At 41.6% G+C, this 20,046-nt stretch overlaps 1 protein-coding gene across 1 annotated transcript; it reads right to left on the bottom strand.

Annotated features, from left to right (window-relative positions):
- Window positions 1-1,266: 1,266 nt before the first annotated feature.
- On the bottom strand, window positions 1,267-2,079 carry LOC145122072 (uncharacterized). The gene has a single exon (XM_079057742.1). The coding sequence runs from the start codon at window positions 2,077-2,079 to the stop codon at window positions 1,267-1,269; it is 813 nt and encodes a 270-aa protein (XP_078913868.1).
- Between the last annotated feature and the right edge of the window lie 17,967 nt (window positions 2,080-20,046).

Below are 20,046 nucleotides of genomic sequence, written 5' to 3'. Positions count from 1 at the left end.
TCCTCTACAGAAATCTCACTCGTGTCACTTTCGTCAAATTCAGAAACATTTTCAGCATCAAAAGTGTTTTCCGAACTCACTTTTGTGCACAACGAGTCAAGTTTTTGCATAATATCAGATTTAATTTGTTCTTTATCATTTTCATCTAATATTTGTTTTACCATGCTTTTATGTGTCTTTGGACTGAATATATGCTTCAATTTTGTCAAGTCCAATTTTGTAAGATTCGGAAACATCATCAGAGGACACAATAGATTAGCACTTATAGCACTCTGCATCGATTTCATCCTCTTTAAATTCAAGAAAGGGTAAAATCATTTTGTGTATATTTTTACCTATTTCACACATCAATTTGTAGTTGAGTAATATTGAAATATAACCTCTTTGCAGTTAAATAGAAAATATTCATTTGTTTTAAAACTGCTCATTTGTCTCTCTTAAGATAAATAACATCATCTTTTGACCTATTAAGCTCTAACTCCAGCTTCTCTATCCATATTCTCGTATCTTCACTTTTATTTGTTATCATGCTGATTTGATCACTTAGGTTAGAATTGCTTACACAAGTTCTCTTTAAACTATCGCTAAGAGAAGGTGTAATTTAAATCATCTAATTCAGATTCGTAACGTGAGACAGGAATATTAAGAGATTGGAGTATGGAGTGTACCTTACTGATGACCTTCTTGCATTCACTCACCTGTTCAGAAACAGGTCTCGCAGCAAAACAATTATCAGAGGGCTCTCCGCCATCAGTTGCGTATCCCCTCTGTTGAGACCCTGCTCTGAATCATCATACACATTCCTTCATACTTCGATGCTTCTGACTTTGCAACAAATCATCCACTGTGTTTGGGCTTCCAAACCTCATCATCTTCGGAATCAGTGGACCAAACTTCAGCACTACCAAATTCATCACCACCTTCCTACACAATCAAAGTAGACTTCGTGTTCCCAACATTCTTTTTCTTAAAATCCTCTATCTTCCAAAGATAGTAGGCTTCGTCTTTCTCATCTTCCTTCTTTTCATTCAACCTTCTTAACATACACTCCTTAGTAAAATGATTCTTGCCATGACAGTAATTGCAATCATAGACAAAATCTCCCAACAACTTCTTCTCTTGTTTGTCTTCTTCCTTTTGAGAGTTTTTGAAGCTCTCTTCTCTTGACCTTTCTGAGCTGAAGTTTCCCTACTTATTGCTATTCTTAAACCGACCAAAGTTCTTTTTGATGAACTTTTTGGGATTAGATACCATAAGAGCATGTTCCTATTTTGTAAGTTTATTATCCGAAAAATCGGATTCCGAGTCTTCTTCAGCAACCTTTTTTCCTTTCGCAACTAAGGCCAATGAACCCATGTTGGACACAATCTTCGCATCCTTCGTCACCTCATCTTCATGAGATCTTAGAATTCCCACAAGCTTCGCCAAGGTATAACTCTTAAACTGTTCATGAGCTTTTAATGTGGACACTACAACTTTCCATTCATGCCTTAATCCATTAATAAATGTAACCTTGTTCTCAATCTTTTCACGCTTGAGATTATCTTTAACCATCCTGCTCAATAGATTATTAAAACGGTTGAAGGTTTGATCAAGCTTTTCATCAAACTTCTGAACAAAAGCACCAAACTCCAAAAGAAGTAATGCCTGAACTGAGTGTTCCAGATCTGCATCGTTTGAATAAAGCTCTTTCAACCTGTCCCAAATCTCCTTCACAGTATCACATGCACTTACCAGACAAAAAGTGTCTGGAGGAAGAGCGAACCAAATTATTCTCATCGCCTTGATGTTGCTTAACAGCTTGTCTCTTTCATCTTGAGGAACATATTTAACGTTAATAAGAAGAGTATTGTATTCGGCTTGAGTCTTAATGATCCTCCTCTTAGCAGTGTGAGCAAATGTCTGCTGGTTCATGGCTTCCCATATTAAGGTGCCATGATCTTCAAGACCAAGAACGTAGTCTTCGAAGGGTAGTGCCCAGACCTCATAATCCTGCGGAAAAAGGATTGGGATTCTGGTAGTAGATCCGATGCTGCTGGACAGATTGAAGGAAAGAGTATGAGGATCTTCTGGTTGCATGATGTTGATTCACAAAAACTTGTATAGAATCAGATGTGTAAAACAATAACCGAGTTTAGGGCAAAACAACGACCCAGATCTAACGTCTACAGTCGATGAAAACGAAGAAAAGGACAAGAACAGATCGACCAGAAACTCAAAACCCTAATAATACTCGACAGAAGATTTGCGTATGAGTTACACAATCTCCTGCTCTGATACCAATTGATGAAACAATAACTTAAAGATCGACAGATTCTAAACAGAAGATTGAATCAAACAGCTAGAACAATGATTGAAAGAGTGCCAAATGCTTAATATAATCAAAGCCTTAAAAGAGTTCGATGAGAACTTTCTTTAAAAGCAATGTAGGGAAATACAATCGATTAACCCTAGAACGATACATGCATGCACTATATATAGTCTAAACCTAGCTTCATAATGATGGATGGACAGGCCCAATCCGTTAATAAAGACTAAATACGTAAATAGTAAATTTGACACAATCCATTAAATAACCCAACAGATAATGCTAGGCTGAAACTTCAAAATACCATAACTTCCTCATATGAAGTCGGATTTGGGCATTCCCTACATTGATGCTCTTAGTTTTATGATTTCCACAACTTGTGATTAGATTATTTATCCTAAATAATCTTCTATCAAAATATATGTTTGTCTTCGTGACGAATAATTATCTTGTTATTCTTTAATCGTCCAGCCATATCTTGCAGACGTTACAATTATCTCCCAATTATCAACAACACAAGGCTTGTATAATAACTCCGTACATTACCTTTCCATCCTAGGTAATAATCATAACTCCTATGTTTTTCCAAATGAGGTTCTAACTCTTGGACTTATTGACTGCTGGCGGTGCTCAATCTTGCACTTGCTCTTCATTCTGATTTTGATCTTTATTGGAGACTCCTATTTCTTCTTAAATGATAAGGTCTTTACTTTGACCACCGTAATGGACCTATGGGACATGCATCTAATAACTTTTCATCGTATAATGCAATGGGTAGACTCAAGTCTCTATGAGTCGGACTCTAGCACGAAAGATAACTTCCTTCATGTTCTAATATGATATAATCACATTCTAGTTATTTAGGACTTCTAGCTAGAGGTTGCTTAATTTTAACGGTGATTGCGATACTTCAATCAGTCGCTTTCGATTATCTTTTCCTTCAATCTAAAGTCGGACGCTACGTTGAACTTACTTTGTAGATTAGTCGGACTCGATTTGATATAAGGGTCGAAATAATATTTATCTTCATAGTCATTACTGAAACAAAGGTAATGATGGAAATGAACAAAATAGTTCAACTACTTAGAGACATAGTAACCTTGTGACACTTCATGATCCAAATGCGAGTCTTGTGCTTCCGGTAGTATAGGCCTCTACTACCTTTCACACCTACCCATACTTATCCCAAGAATTGTCTCGTAGTTCACTAAGTTGCCATAATAGACAGTCACACATACCCTAACACATGGAATAATGTAATTTAGGAAATTATATTGCTTCTTAGATGATTACATTGCTATTCCAACTTATCATACATCATGCCTTTTACATAGACTACAAAGGATAATACTACTTATATGGTTCCTTCCTTCAAGTATCCCTGACAAGAAGCTCCGAATTCTCGCCCTCTTGTTTCTTTAGAAAGTATCATGTGGTATGCTCTAGCCTTCGCCTTTGGTGGAACATTCGGCCTTGCTGCTTTTTTTTTCTTTAGGCAATCCCTCGAAATATGCCAACTATCTCTGCATTCGTAATAGTTCTTTTCATTAAACGTACAATCTCTAGAATAGTGATTCGCTCTTCCACATTTGTAGTAGGTCATCTTCCCGTCGCATATCCCAAAGTGCTTCTTCTTGCACTTATCACACCATTTGGCTTCATTGTTACCCCATACTTCTTTTCATTGGGGTTAGAATTCGAGAACTTATTTTCCTTTTCGGATCTTAAAGATCCTTCAAGATTCCTCTTCTCTTGTATCTGGGTCTCCACATTCTTAGCTGATTAGATATCCTACTTCAGAGTTTTTTCTATTTTCACCATTGGGCCAAAGTCCACTGGCATCCCATTAGCAAATTTGTCAACCTTGGAGAGTTCAGTGGGTATCAAATGGAGATCAATATGCTAGGCTTAAGTTTTCTAGCAGTGAAGATTGTCTTTTCCCTATCGCTGCAGTCACAGCTTTTCGAACTTCATTTGCAACGTGGAGATCAAATCCATAATTTTCACTGGTGTTTGGCTTCCAAAAATACTTGGCGGATTGGATGCCATGAAGTCCTTGTATTAGCATTTATCTTTTTCAATTCCCTCATCAGGGTTGTTCCTCCTAACCCTTCAGGGTTCAACATGGCTAGCAGTTCGACTGTAATTTCCTTCCTCTGAATGTTCCTCTTCCAATTCATGTTGCATGCCAGGTGCAGTACATTCATCCATATTCCCTTGAAGTAGACTCCTTATCTCTTCCATTTGATGATCTAACATTGCCTATATCATTGCTATCGTGATTGGGTCCGGTGCGGGTACTACCTCTTATGCATGCTCAATCACCCGAGGCTTAGGCTGACGGTTTCCGTTATCATTTTCTAATCCATTTCGTGTACTTAGCATGACGTTATATAAACCAAAGAAGGCGTTTAGTGTACTGAGATGGGATTATAGATAGGTAAGGTTTAGTCGAATAGTTCTCGTTATCACTCCAAAAAGTTATATGCAAGTTTTAATACAGTAATTAAACTTTTAGAAACCTATACACATAAAGTTTCATAATTCTAGGTTGGCAACAGACCTTAAATCTAATGGCAGCAATTTTAGATAGGCAACCTAAGGCATGCTATAATACAAATCATTTATCACATAAGAGCAAAAGATGACTCTTATAATAAACACACATCTCACGATCATCGCTTAGCATTCTAAGTTTAAGTGTAGAAATCCTCTAAATTTCTAGTTCGCATAAACTAATGCTCTAATACCAACTGTGACGTCCCCATTTTTAAGACCATTTCCAAAAAAAAATTATGCTTATTTAAAATAGAGTTTATTAATAAATGCAAAATTTAGTCCGTTAAAAGTATTTTCGAAGAAATGTTTTTTCATTTATGATTAAAAACTTTGGGATGTCATAACTGATACAAGAAACATAAGCATAAAGATGCCTTATAGTATCTTTAGACTAAATAGTCAACGTATCCTTGAATCTCTCATCATTCATGTACCTTTGTACTGCTACATATGATACAAAGAAGTTGAGTGGGTCAGGATGGAAACCTGGTGAGTACATAGGGTTTTCAACCCACAGTAGTATAATTAATATGCTTAATTATCAAATAGTTAATCCAATTACCCATCCCTATTTTCTTTTATATTCATTTCTTAGAACTTCTCGTAAGGATCATCACCTACATCACATTTCATCACTAAGGACTTCTCATGAGGTTCATCACCTACTATCGCATTGTATATTTTCATTGCTAAGGGCTTCTCCTGATGTTCATTGCCTATCATCGCACTGACAATACTACTTCGGGGATTCCTCCGCAATACATGTCATTAGAGTACATCATATGAATACACAGTTCTTACATCGCCTAAACTCGTGATCCATCACCTAGAGGTTGCAATCCTGTCGGTGTTTCACTGGACTATTTAGATTAGTTTGTGTTCGTTATCTATACTCTAGGAGATGACTGCATCAGAATCATTGCAAACATCGCAAGTAAGGGTCATGGATTCTCCTGATCCTTTTTATCTCTTGCCATCCATCACTACCCAATATATGTATATATATATATATATATATATATATAACAAAATCGAGTAAAATCAGATCATATAAGTTCTTCCAACACATATTGTAGATAATGGGTGCACATAACATTTAATTACATAAATACTTCATATATGTGTGTAAGATGAAAGTAATTATGCACTCACCTGATAAAAGTGGATTCCTCACAATTTGGGCAGAACTTTGCCATGGTACTTTATCTTTTCTTCTAACGTGACCTAGGTTCACATTACTAAGTCTTAGTCTTATATTCCTGGTGACTAATGATAGCCTAGATTCCTTACTAATCCTAATGTCTACATCAAGATCTATCAAGTAAGAGACAACCAAGTAGGATCATATCAAATGTAGGGTCTGTTTGGTATACAAAGTAATCAGTTTGGAAATCCTATTTTAAACACCTCACTAAATATAGCCTAGACATCATCACCGTAAGTAGATCAATCAGTATAATAACTTGGAATTACTGATAAATCTTAATTATAGGTTCATAATAATGACTATGACTATAACTATAACTTACACTTAAATAAAATAAGTGTAGCTTAACTTACAGATATTTTAGCGACTATTGGGAATTATGCGGGCAAAATCTTGACCTGAAAGCTTCTACTCACCAGCTATATGACATCGTATGGCTTTGCGGAAACTTAATTGAAAAGAAGATTTCAGACCAAAATAGAGATGAGAAGCTGGAATGTGTGAAATTCGAATGAGGTTTGAAGCCAATTTATAGGGCATTTTTGTCTTGCACGCCACGCGCTTGGTTGCTGCGCACCACACACTCGATCGAGGTGGGTGATGTGGCTTCGACAACTACTCGACACGTGGTGGAAAATGGGTGAAGTTTCAGTGCACGCGGCATGCTTGGTCATTGCGCACCGTGTACTTGGTCGATGCGGGTGATGTGGCTCCAGCAGCTGCTCGACACGTGGCTGAACAACGCCTGTTGTTGCGTTCGGGTGAACGCGAGTTTTTATAAATCTTTAAAAATGCATATCTTCTTCATATGAACTCCGTTTTCAATGTATTTTATATCCACGTGTAGCTATTGACGAGATATACAACTTTCATTACACTCCGTCGGCTAATTTTGAATTTATTTTTAAAGCTATATTTTTAACAGACTTAGACTGTTAAAATCCATATAAAAATCATAACTTTTTATGCAACATCCGTTATTGAATGTCTTTATATCGACATAATCATATAAACGAGACCTTCGAATCTCGTTTAGATTATTTTTTCCTAAAAATTGGCCGATTTAAATTTTGGTTTCTAAGTCGTATACTACTACGCTGTAACTTCAAAATATTATATCTTCCTCATATGAAGTCAGATTTGGGAGTTTCGTACATCCACGCTCTCAGTTTTACGATTCCCACGACTTTCGTTTAGATTATTTATCCTAAATATTCTTCTGTCTAAATATCTATTTGTCGTCGTGATGAATAATTATCATATTATTCTTTAATTGTGTAGCCCTATTTTGCGGGCGTTACAAATTTTATGTGTTCAGATTTCTAAATGTTAAATTAAAATATTAGAACTAGCATGTGATTTCTCGCGGTGATAAGAATTAGAAGTTAAATTCAAAAATAGAGAAGAATAAACTAGAACAGAAACATGAAGTATAACACGTGCCAACCATGTTTTTGATATAATTAAAAATTAATAATGAATTTAATCAAGCGTAAAATAGTAATTTCATATCAAATATGAACGAAATGAAATCTTAATGACCAACCACTCAATATATAAAACCACAGGGACCTAGCACATGGCTTATTTGATAGTTGTACTAAATCAGCCTGTTTTCGAAAATCAGAAGACCAACTCGTAATTTTTTCTAAAAATGACAATGTGTTCAATAATTTGATATGTGAAGGATTATTTATTATAAAACTAGGTCTACACCCGCATGAATGTGTACTCAAAATTATTGATTTTAGAAATAGGTTTTTTACTAATATGTTAGCAACCGACTTTACGGGAAATAGGAACTAAATACGGACAAGTTGTAGGAAATAGCAACCAACTTTACTTTTTTACAAATAAATATTGCTGTTGTGACATGCTCTATAGGGGACGTCACTCCGACACAGAAGAATCGTTAAAGGACATCCGGGTGTTCTCCCGGGACGTCACTCCGACGATCAAGTTAGTTTTCTGAGAGAGAGAATTTTAGTGTAAAACTTATGAGGGAGAAGATGGGATCCCTTCCTTGAGGCAGAAGAGATCCTTTTATACCTGTTACTAACGGATCGTGGGGACCTCGTCCAATGAGTGTGAGATGTGGCCTCCTCTGACTGGGAGAATCACGCCCACGTTAACTAACTGCCTGGTGTCGTCAGTTTTGGGCTTCACCTAAGCTTCTTGTCACGTCCTGATTGGTCGTGAGTGAATGAGAAGATCGTGGGGAATATTCTTTCCTCATGAAGGAAAGTGAACTGTCACCCCGGTGCTGGCTCACTTAGGCCAAGACTGGGTCTTGGCCAAGGTTCTAGCATGATAACCTCTCTGTTATGCTTTCTGTTACATTTAACGTGGATGTTCATGGTAACGTTAACAAGTCCCTTAGACCAGTAGGCTTCTGCGTTCATGACATAGCAGAGTTGTTCTGGTCTATTCACAGACACGTGGCGGGCTGCTACTGATAACTTATGCAGTTGAGAGCGGGAAATCGCCGTTCTTCGTCGGTTTCATCATGAAAATGGTTCGCTTCCCATTTAGTGGCATTTAAACCTATGTTCTTCCTGGCGTTTCCTCCTTACTCTCTACTTTTCGCTCTTTTCCTTCTTGCCCCAAAGAAACCCTTTCGACCCTTTCTTCATATTTTTCCATGGCTACCACTCTTTCTTCGGGAACAGATCTTACCGCCGAAGAATGGGAATCTTTTGAATTCCGATTCGGGTTTTTTCCCGAACACGGAGTGCAAATACCCCTACCTGATGCATCACCTTACATTCCTCCCGAGGGCAAAGTCGACATCCCAATCGCCTTGTTCGAGGCGGGTCTGTGTTTTCCTACTACATATTTCTTTAACCTGATTATCTAGGAATATGGGTTTCCCATGAGAGAGTTGATCCCTCTCGCTATAAACACGATAGTGGATTTTGAACTCCTCTGTCGTGCCCTAGGCCGCCTGCCAACTGTTCCGGCATTCAAGTACTTCTTCAATGCCTCTACTCAGTAGGGAACTCGAACCCTTTCTTGTCGGCGGGGATTCCCTACTCTTATCCACGATAAAATGTCCAAGAATAACTGGAAGAAGAAGTTTTATGGGTGAATAGCGACCTCGTAGTGCTCAGTTACCCAAGGCCTAAGGTGTACGTCGGCCGCGCTCCAACACTTTTCGGTGCTGACAAGGAACTGGCTGATGTCCTAGAGAAGATCAGCATCAATGGTGAAGATTGGTTTGACTACTTCTTGGCCGCTGGCGGAATAAGCGCCGCTTGGAGGGCTCGCGGGAAGATGCCCGAGTTTTTCGTCGAGAAAGAGGGTATTGTGCTTCGCAGACTGTTCTCTATTACCCCCCCCCCCTTTTTTTTTAATCGGAAAAACACGTTTAAATACTCATTTTGGTTAACCGTCGTTGTTTTTGTTTTGTTGCCAGGTGTGGAGGAAGTTGTTCCTTTAGAGAAAGCTCTTCAGGGTCTATTCGACGGTGAACTTCAGTGTCGCGACGTCGATCTTGTAGAGGCTCTTCCACCCCTTATTTCTAGTCGAGGGATCGAAGCCATCGTTGGTTCTGACAGTGCTACCGGTGTCGGGGAGGATCCAGACCTGCAGGACATTGTTGTCACTAGCGTTTCTCAGAAGGATCCTAGACCTTCCGGGTCCCCGAGGAGTCTTTGTCGTGTCAAGAGGCGTTTTGCTTTCTTGGGAGCCTCTTCCGGTGGTCGAACTAAGACGGCTAGCACCAGGCCCCCTCTTCGTAAGAAACGGAATTTGAGTTTCTTACTACGGGGTACCAAGAATTCCAACCGTGCCCCGATGAAAGTCCTCCAAAACTGTTGGAGGGGGGACAAATCAGGGCGACTGAAACGCCCAGTCATACGGAAGAAGAAAGCACCGATAAGACCAACCTTGTTCCCACTGCTGGAGGAGCCGAGGCTAAGACTGGGTCTTCGTCTTCTCAAGGTCTCGCATCAACTTCTTCTGGTAACACCGCAACCATCCCCTTTCTTGTAGGTTCTCATCCGGATGCCTACAAGCCAGCTTGGAGGCTAACTTCCCAAGATCTTGTATCCGATCACAACACCGCTCTTGAGTGGTGTTGGCACGCGTTTCCTCCTGCTACAACTGAGGCCATAATTGTCCTATCGGATGAGCACATGGCCGACGGCTTGCGGTATGTCGCCGCCCAAGTGTCATCTTACTTGGTCGCAGCTGCTGAACTCATCTCCAATATGGAGACCCTCTAGTATGAGTCTAATAGGAAGAGAATTGAATGTGAAGAGCTGAAAGCCCAGGTGGCGAAGATAGAAGCCGACAAGCATAGCTGGGAGGCCAAGCAGGAGGTGGCGCTGCTCGAGAAGGCGAGCTTAAAAGAACAAGTGGCAAAGCTGGAGGAAGAGGTGAGGCACTTGAATGATCGCGTGGGATCCCTGAGTTTGGAGAATGCTGGTCTAAGTGGGCGGATGGCAGAACTAGAAGTCGATCTGGTTGCTTAGAACGCTGGAAAAGGGGCACTGGAGAAGGATATTTCGTGGATCCTTAGCGACATGCTCAGCCGGGTGGTGGACAAGGTGATCGAGAGCCCTCAATTTCTTCAAGGCTTGGTTCAGGTGCAGGTGGCTTGTGTGGAGACAGGGGTGGAGCAGGGAAAAAGAGCTGTGGAAGAGCTGGTGATTGTCGGGGAGTTTAATCCAGAGGTTGAGGTGGACATGGTCACCAAGACCCAAGAGATGGAAGATGCCATGGATGCTTTTCCTGAAACAGATTTTGCTGGCTTTCTTCGCCTGGACATAGCTGGACTCTGTAACCTTTGCCAAGATGCTCAGAGCGATACATCGGTCCCTGGCCCAAGCTCTTCCCCTGGTGATGGTAACACCCCTGCCCATAAGTAGTGTTGCTTGCTTGATTTGTTTTGATATAATCTCTGTGAACAATGTTTTCTATTTCTTTCTTTGTCTTTTGTCTTTGCTGCCCTCAGTGGCAGTCTGAAAGTCTGGGAGTCCGGCAATCTGACAATGTTTACTTTTTATTATTGGGTATGAATGTTTTCCACTACCGTATATATTCTTGTTTTTTGGTTGCTTTGTGTATGGTTTATGTTGGCCATCACATGGTATTTACGCAGGGTTTGCTTATACCCCTAGTTTGAGTTCTTTTACTAGTGAACTCTTTATGCTTTACTAATGTTGGTCTTTGAGAAATTTCCTCTAATTTGTTGCTTAAAGACCCTAGGTGTAGCCAAGATCGTCATCTTGAGGCTCACCTGGTTTTGTTTTTCTCATTAGTGGAAGGTTATGACTCTTCTACACTTATGTCACATGTTCTTTCGTATGTCTGCTATTGTAACATCCCAAGATTTGTCATTTATAGTCCCTGGGGATGGAAGGGCGAAGCTATGAAAGTCTAAGGGATAAATTGCAATTATTGGGATCAGGAGGAGTACGCTGCGCGTACATAAGGGTACGCTAAGCGTACTAGGTGCACCCTGGTACGTTGGGCGTACACTTGTTTACGCGGGGCGTACTCATGGCAAAAGGAAACCCTAATATTTAGGATTTGGGGACTATATAAGCAACATTATGAGCACAAAATCCTCCCTTACCCCAGCCTCCACTGCTTAGAGTCGTTTTCCCCAAACCCTAGCCATATCCATGACTGTTTGAGCTTTTTAAGTATTTCTTGAGTGTTTTAAGAAGAAGGTGTTGCATCAAGGAGTTGGAGAAGAAGATCAAGCTTGTAGATCTGAAGTTGGTTTGTGCCCTAGAAGCTCCAGAAGGTAAAAAGTTTGGAACTTTATACTTGTATGAGATAGATCTAGTTATTTTAGCTTTATGGAAGCATTCTTGTCCCAAAAGTCCCAAAATGGTGCATTTTATGATTTGGACGAAATGAGTTGTCCTTTCAGACCTTAGAAGAGGTCCTAAGTGAAAAAAATGGTGTCCCAATAGCTAGATTTGTCTCATGCATGAAGTAGGAAGGTCTTAATGGACTAAGACCATGTGTTAAGAACTTTATGGACGTCCAAAATGATAAAGTTCGAGACTTTATAGTCCTATGGCACATTTGGTCGATGGATCTGGAGTTTGGGCTTAAGTGCTTAAGCCATTAAGCACTTATTAGGGTTTTGGTGAAATCCCGCATACGCCCAGCGTAAATCCAGTAGGCCCAGCATACTGGGTCAACCACCCCGATGGTGGTCAACATCAGAATGAGTACGCCATGCGTACGAGAGGAGTACGCCCCGCGTACGTCCTCTGTTGGGCCTTTGGCAATTGGGCTTCGGGCTTTGAGTTGTTTATGGACTAATTGGATTTGGGCCTTTGTTGGACTTTATGGATATTATGTTTCGGGCCAAGTTTGGTTAAGGGATCTTGGAATTAGGCTCATTTAGGGAGTGGGGCGCAATTTGGTAAATTGGGCCAATAATGTGTTTTGCATAAGGACTTTCAAGGTTATGGACTTGGCATTGGGCCTTGGCCCAATAAAGAGAACGGACATGATGGATTGTGGGGATACTTAGTCAAGATTGTTATGTTGTGTAATGACTTGGTATTTATTATGTGATAGTTTGGGATTTCCGGTGAGATAGCAATTCGGGAGTTCGATTCTTCAGTTCAGATCGGCATTTCCAGGTGAGTTATCCTCACTGTACTCAAGGGTCTAAGGCATCAAGGTCGGCCATTTGTTTTTTTATTGGTATTATTACTGTTGTGATCTGTTAGATCGGTATCCTAGTAGATAGGATGGTTATATGCTAGTATGATCTGTTAGATCGGTATCCTGATAGATAGGATGGTTATATGATGGTATGATCTGTTAGATCGGTATCCTGGTATATCAGATGTAGTTATGCTTAGTGACCTATAGTTTGGTCTGACTGTCTGTATGCTGGTAGGAGATTACCTGTTATATGTGCACATGATTGATTGGTAGTTGAGGGTGTTCCATCCCGAGGATGATAGGACCCTAGTATGTTGTCTTTATAGAGTGTTATATGATTATCTGATATAGGTGCACATGTTTGATTAGTTATGTTGGCATTCCAACCCGATGGTTGAGGGTCTAGGGTATTCCAACACAATGGTTGATTGGGCATTCCAACTTGGTGGTTGAGGGCCTGGGGTATTCCATCCCGATGGATGATTGGACCCATATTATCGGTTATATATGTATTGTGTGTGTGGGCATTCCAACCCGATGGTTGTGGTCCGAAAGTATTCCATCCTAAGGATGATTGGACTCGTAGTATGTGGGCATTCCAACCCGATGGTTGAGGATCTGGAGTATTCCATCCCGATGGATGATTGGACCCATAGTATGTTGTTTGTTATTGTATGTGTATTGTTGTGTGTATGGGTATTTTTGGGGTAACTCACTAAGATTCCGGGCTTACAGTTTCAGTTTATTGTTTCAAGTTCAGCAGATGACCGCGGGAAGGCGAAGGCGTGACCGTACACTTCCTAGATTGATGAATATGATTTCTGGGAATTCTGATGTTTAAACTATTATTAAAACAAATTGTAATAATTGAATGGGTTTAAATGATTTAAAAAATTTTAAATTGGCTTGATTTTTATGGATGTTACAAGTTGGTATCAGAGCCTTGGTTTGAGTGAATTGGAGGAACACTCGTGTGAATCCAGTCTCAAATCAAGGAAAGATTTTCAAAATGGTTTTTAAATGGTTTTCAAAATAAGTAAAAGAGGATACGAAGTGTACGATCAGCCGGAGCCAGTAAGTAGACCCCAAAATACCATGCAGTTATATGATTATGTGATATGTTAGAACAGCATGCTAGTGATAAGATATGGATCCTCAGGAACTGTATGATAGAATTGTCTGATCTTTGATGCCTTATCTTATGTAGAGTACCTCATTGATTGTTGTATTACTCTTTCGCGTGTGAATTAACTATTGGGTGAATACTCCAAGTCACATGCTACATGGGTTAAATGGTCTTTGGGTAAGGGCTTTGGTCCTGCTGCGCAGCTCTTGTCTGAGTCCAACTGTTGTGGGATTAAATCTTTTAGTCTAAGATTGTTTAAGCCATGCGGTATGTGATTGTATTCATGCAATAGTTAACTGGAACCAATGGAGGGTCGTGTGGCAGTTGGTGGATGGGTGTGTTGTGCGATGTCGGTAGGCCAGTTATGAGATATTTAACATTTCCTCTAGGAGTGAGGATGGAGCGCTCGCTATGTTTATGTATATTGTTAGGGTGTTGTGGTGATACTTGAGACAAATATGGGTAGGTGTGGAAGGTAGTATGGGCCCGTACTACTGAAAGCACAGGACCCATACGCGTAGCAAGGAAGTCACAACCCCTGGGGTTTAGTTGGAAGTTGGTTCCCTGTTATGGATTATTCGAGACGTCTTGAGACCGGATCCAGGTTAGGATCGGGAGCTGGCAGCCAGGATAGGCTAGTATTTTCAGAGGATCGTTTCAGTGAGATCATCCGGGAGGAGGTCAAGATTGTCCGGGGGCAGTTGCCGGAGATGTTCGGGTCTATTAAGACCTCCATGTTTGAGTTTTTCTACGCGCGCTATGCAGCCGCAGCAGCTGTAACGACGACAAGAGGAGGAGCTGGTCGAGCTTTTCAGTCTTGGGACATATTCTGATGAGCAGAGGACTGCAATTACTTGAGATCAGGGAGATATTATGTACTCGTTACATTCCGCGGGTTAAGCGGGAGAGGCTAGCACATGAGTTTCTAGATTTGAGGCTCGGGGGTTCTGCTCGAGGCCGGAATGTGAGTCGCGGGGACTCCGTAAAGGAGTGATGATTATGTTCAGCTGGGGTTTTGCAGCTGGAAGTGGAATGGTTAATTGATGGATTGGACTGTCGTTTTATAGGGCAAGGATTGTGCCCTTTCAGTTTTTCGAGTTCGAATGAGTGTGCAGGCTTTTTACCCAGGATCAGGTTGTATTCCAGCTCGGGATCAGTTGGTTGTAGCGATTGGCAACATTATTTCAGCGCCGGTGAGCGCAGGTGGGTCGATGTGGATTAAGTATTTTGTGAGGGTCGGTTTTCCTTGGATCTCTTGTATCAGGTAGTAAGGATTGATTGTGCAGTCTATTGCACTTTTTGGATTGTAGACTATGTCTTGGGAGTATTTTGTAGCCTGGTTTAGGGCAGAGGTTGCTTCAGCTACTGCAGTTCAGTTGTGGACGTTTGAGCGGGTGAGTGAGTCAGGGTGCGAACCCTGAATGGAATGATTTCTAGAGCCCGAGAGCGGGAGACTTGTTTGGAGCACCTTTGGAAAAGGGGTATTATGTGGGAAGTCTGCGGATAGGGTCCCACAGAAGGGTTATTCGGCATTGTAAGGAATCAGTGGTTTTAGCAACCGTTCGTGATTGACGGACGAAAGCGCCAAGGGAAGTAGTTCGTCGCCGAGGTATTAGTTGGAGCATCTATCTTTTTGTCCTCAAGATTTGAGTGTGGGATCATTCAAGCATTAGTGATTTTCGGTTTCACTGGGATTCAGGAAGTGTTCATCTGGTTCTTAGAAGTGTGTGATCAATTGGGATTGGCTAGTAACAGAGCGCTAGTTAGAAAGAGTTGGTTGTCACCGGATCGATCGTTTGGAAGTGAGAAGGATTGGGAATCCTCCAATTTTCATGTATTGTGAATGCTTAGTCGAATCTAAGTGGGGGAGAGTTACCACGGGATGCAGAAGTGGGAGAGGTTTCGAAACGAGATAAGTTACACAACCCGACAGGGAGAATGGAGGCCCCAGTGGCTGCTCGGTTTGAGGGTTGTGTTGGGTGGGGGTTCGGTAAAACTCCCCAACATAAGAAACACGTCTTCTTGGTGCTTGATAGCAGAAGTTGGGGAACCAGGTTGGAGTTCTAGTCATGAATTGAGTTTAGTTCGAGTTTTCGGTCGAGGGTGTGCTCGACTCTGAGGGTTTTTGGATTGATAGATTGAGGGTTTTGTTAGCTGCCAGGGCTCGACAGTACATTCAGCACGGGTGTGCGGGTTATTTAGCGTATGTGGTAGACACGCGGGTCAGGGAACAGACCACGGATTTCCGAGAGGGTGGACGATCGACATGAGGCCTAGGGTTAGGCCGGGGTTAGAGTCCACATAATGGATCAGGAGTTCGGAACCCCAAGTGGGTGAGAATAGTCTGCATGGGAAGGATCACTAGGAGGGGGGTCCAGAGAAATGTTCAACAGTTTAGAGCGGTCCGGATAGATAGAAGGCCGGTGGGGCGTACCAGTCAAGCCGAAGGCTCGGAGAACGGTCCAGACAGGCTGAAGGCCCAGAGAGGCGGTCCAGACATGCTGAAGGTTCGAAGAATGGTCCAGACAGGCTGAAGGCCCAAAGAGGCGGTCCAGACATGCTGAAGGTTCTGAGAGTGGTCCAGATAGACTGAAGGCCTGGTGAGGCGGTCCAGTCATGCTGAAGACTCAATATGTGTTTGTAGATCTATACGCGAGTATTGTGTATGCTGCATTGCTATAGCAATCAGTAGGTCTGTCCCCAAGTATTGAACATGCTGATGGAGTATGTTGAAGATTTTGTATGGGTTTTGTTAGTTATATGATCAGGTTCTGAGTATATATGTGGTATGGGGTAGCAACTTGTTCTACAAGTGGATAGTGTAGGGTGAGGTTTCAGTACTGTGACACTTTTTGGTGTTATGAAGGACATTGATTAGGCCTTCTTGGGCAATAGAGGAGGTGAGTACCTCCAGGATGGAGTACTGGACATCTGAAGTGACGACGACGGTGTCGATAGGTTATCGGGAGCATTCCAATAATGAGCTGAGGGTCGGAGAGGGCATACCAGACTCATGTTGTGGGCTCAGAGGCAATCCAGACCTATACTGAGGACCATGTAAGGGCATTCCTGTCATAGGCTGTGGGCATAAAGATTGTGTTGGTTATGTCTCTGGTAGGAGCGCGTTCGCATTGGATGTATTGTTAAGATTCGGGGGAGTTGCACTCGGTTGTGACGAATCAGAGGATGGTGGATGAGACGCAAGGATAGATCCTTGGATCTCAAGTTATGAGTAGACACGAGTTATGTTCATAGAGGTATTCCTATCTAGGGTATTCCATCCTGAGGATGACCGGACCCTATGATTGATTGGACCTGATATGTTTGGTATTCCAACCCGAGGGTTGATTGGGCCAAACATGTGTGGGATACAAGGGTATTCCATCCTAGGTATGACTGGACCCGTCGTAGGCATTCCTGGTATTCCAGCCCGAGGCTGATTGGGCCAGTCATGAGTTTTCTTGTTATTTAGTGGATTGGTTTTGTATGATATTTTGGGAGCTGAAGGACGCATTATCCTGTCAGCATAAAGGGTTCGCTTCAGGAAGAGGGAAAGTTGGGTTTCCGATACTTTGGATCATCAGGATTTTGTCAGGTTGGCAAAGTGGCATGTAGGATAGACCTTTTGAAAATGTTCGGTTGGGATTCACATCGCTTTTCACGTTTGACAGCTGCAAAGGCGCATATTGGATGAGTAGGCGGTTGTATCGCTGGGTTATGTTAATGTCGGAGAGCACTTGAACTATGTAGGGGAAACCAGTGGCAGCATCGGAAAGGATCCGAGTAGACTTAGGAGCCAGAGTCCAAGATGTGGGAGCATTATCATGAATTGTTCGCCGCAGCAGGCTTTGAGGAAGAAGCCTATTTTAAGTAGGGGAGATTTGTAACATCCCAAGATTTGTCATTTATAGTCCCTGGGGATGGAAGGGTGAAGCTATGAAAGTCTAAGGGCTAAATTGCAATTATTGGGATCAGGAGGAGTACGTTGTGCGTACATAAGGGTACGCTAAGCGTACTAGGCGCGCCCTAGTACGCTGGGCATACACTTGTGTACGCTGGGTGTACTCATGGCAGAAGGAAACCCTAATATTTAGGGTTTGGGGACTATATAAGCAACATTATGAGCACAAAACCCTCCCTTACCCCAACCTCCACTGCTTAGAGTCATTTCCCCCAAACCCTAGCCATTTCCATGAGTGTTTGAGCTTTTTAAGTGTTTCTTAAGTGTTTTAAGAAGAAGGTGTTGCATCAAGGAGTTGGAGAAGAAGATCAAGCTTGTAGATCTGAAGTTGGTTTGTGCCCTAGAAGCTCCAGAAGGTAAAAAGCTTGGAACTTTATACTTATAAGAGATAGATCTAGTCATTTTAGCTTTATGGAAGCACTCTTGTCCTAAAAGTCCCAAAATGGTGCATGTTATAATTTGGACGAAATGAGTTGTCTTTTCAGATCTTAGAAGAGGTCCTAAGTGATAAAAATGGTATCCCAATAGATAGATTTGTCTCATGCATGAAGTAGTAAGGTCTTAATGGATTAAGACCATGTGTTAAGAACTTTCTGGATGTCCAAAGTGATAAAGTTCGAGACTTTATAGTCCTATGGCACATTTGGTCGATGGATCTGGAGTTTAGGCTTAAGTGCTTAATCCATTAAACACTTATTAGGGTTTTGGTGAAATCCCGCGTACGCCCAGTGTAAATCTAGTACGCCTAGCGTACTGGGTCAACCACCCCGATGGTGGTCAACATCAGGACGAGTACGCCCCGCGTACCAAAGAGTACGCCCCACGTACGTCCTATGTTGGGCCTTTGGTAATTGGGCTTCGGGTTTTGGGTTGTTTAGGGACTAATTGGATTTGGGCCTTTGTTGGACTTTATGGATATTATGTTTTGGGTCAAGTTTTGTTAAGGGATCTTGTAATTAGGCCCAATTAGGGAGTGGGGCCCAATTTGGTAAATTGGGCCAATAATGTGTTTTGCATAAGGACTTTCAAGGTTATGGACTTGGCATTGGGCCTTGGCCCAATAAAGAGAATGGACATGATCGATTGTGGGGATCCTTAGTCAAGATTGTTATGTTGTGTAATGACTTGATATTTATTATGTGATAGTTCGGGATTTCCGGTGAGATAGCAAATCGGGAGTTCGATTCTTCAGTTCAGATCGGCATTGCCAGGTGAGTTATCCTCATTGTACTCAAGGGTCTAAGGCACCAAGGTCGACCCTTTGTTTTGTTATTAGGATTATTATGGTTGTGATTTGTTAGATCGATATCCTAGTAGATAGGATGGTTATATGCTAGTATGATATGTTAGATTGGTATCCTGATAGATACGATGGTTATATGCTGGTATGATCTGTTAGATCGGTATCCTGGTAGATCGGATGTGGTTATGCTTAGTGACCTATAGTTTGGTCTGATTGTCTGTATGCTGGTAGGAGATTACCTGTTATATGTGCACATAATTGATTGGTAGTTGAGGGTATTCCATCCCGAGGATGATAGGACCCTAGTATGTTGTCTTTATAGAGTGTCATATGGTTATCTGATATAGGTGCACATGTTTTATTAGTTATGTTGGCATTCCAACCCGATGGTTGAGGGCCTGGGGTATTCCAACCCGATGATTGATTGGACTCATAGTATGTTGGCATTCCAACCCGGTGGTTGAGGGCCTGGGATATTCCATCCCGATGGATGATTGGACCCATAGTATCGGTTATATATGTATTGTGTGTGTGGGCATTCCAACCCGATGGTTGTGGGCCGAGAGTATTCCATCCCGAGGATGATTGGACTTGTAGTATGTGGGCATTCCAACCCGATGGTTGAGGTCCTGGGGTATTCCATCCCGATGGATGATTGGACCCATAGTATGCTATTTGTTATTGTATGTGTATTGTTGTGTGTATGGGTATTTTGGGGGTAACTCACTAAGCTTTCGGGCTTACAGTTTCAGTTTATTGTTTCGGGTTCAGCGGATGATCGCGGGAAGGCGAAGGCGTGACCGTACACTTCCTCGATTGATGAATATGATTTCTGGGAACTCTGATGTTTAAACTATTTTGAAAACAAATTGTAATAACTGAATGGGTTTAAATGATTTAAAAAGTTTTAAATTGGCTTGATTTTTATGGATGTTACAACTATAATGTAATTGATGAACATGTTTTGGGAGAAAGGTTATGAGCCTTTTTTAAACAAACTGCT

This window comes from Lactuca virosa, chromosome 6 (assembly GCF_052849685.1).
Source record: "Lactuca virosa cultivar CGN04683 chromosome 6, Lactuca_virosa_CGN04683_v6, whole genome shotgun sequence".
Taxonomy (NCBI): domain Eukaryota; kingdom Viridiplantae; phylum Streptophyta; class Magnoliopsida; order Asterales; family Asteraceae; genus Lactuca; species Lactuca virosa.
The sequence above is the reverse complement of the archived record's forward strand: the minus strand, read 5'-3'. Positions and strand labels throughout refer to the sequence as shown.

What these genes read in the sequence shown, in the direction of transcription:
- LOC145122072 (XM_079057742.1), bottom strand. Translation starts at nt 2,079, where the DNA reads ATGCAACCAGAAGATCCTCATACTCTTTCCTTCAATCTGTCCAGCAGC.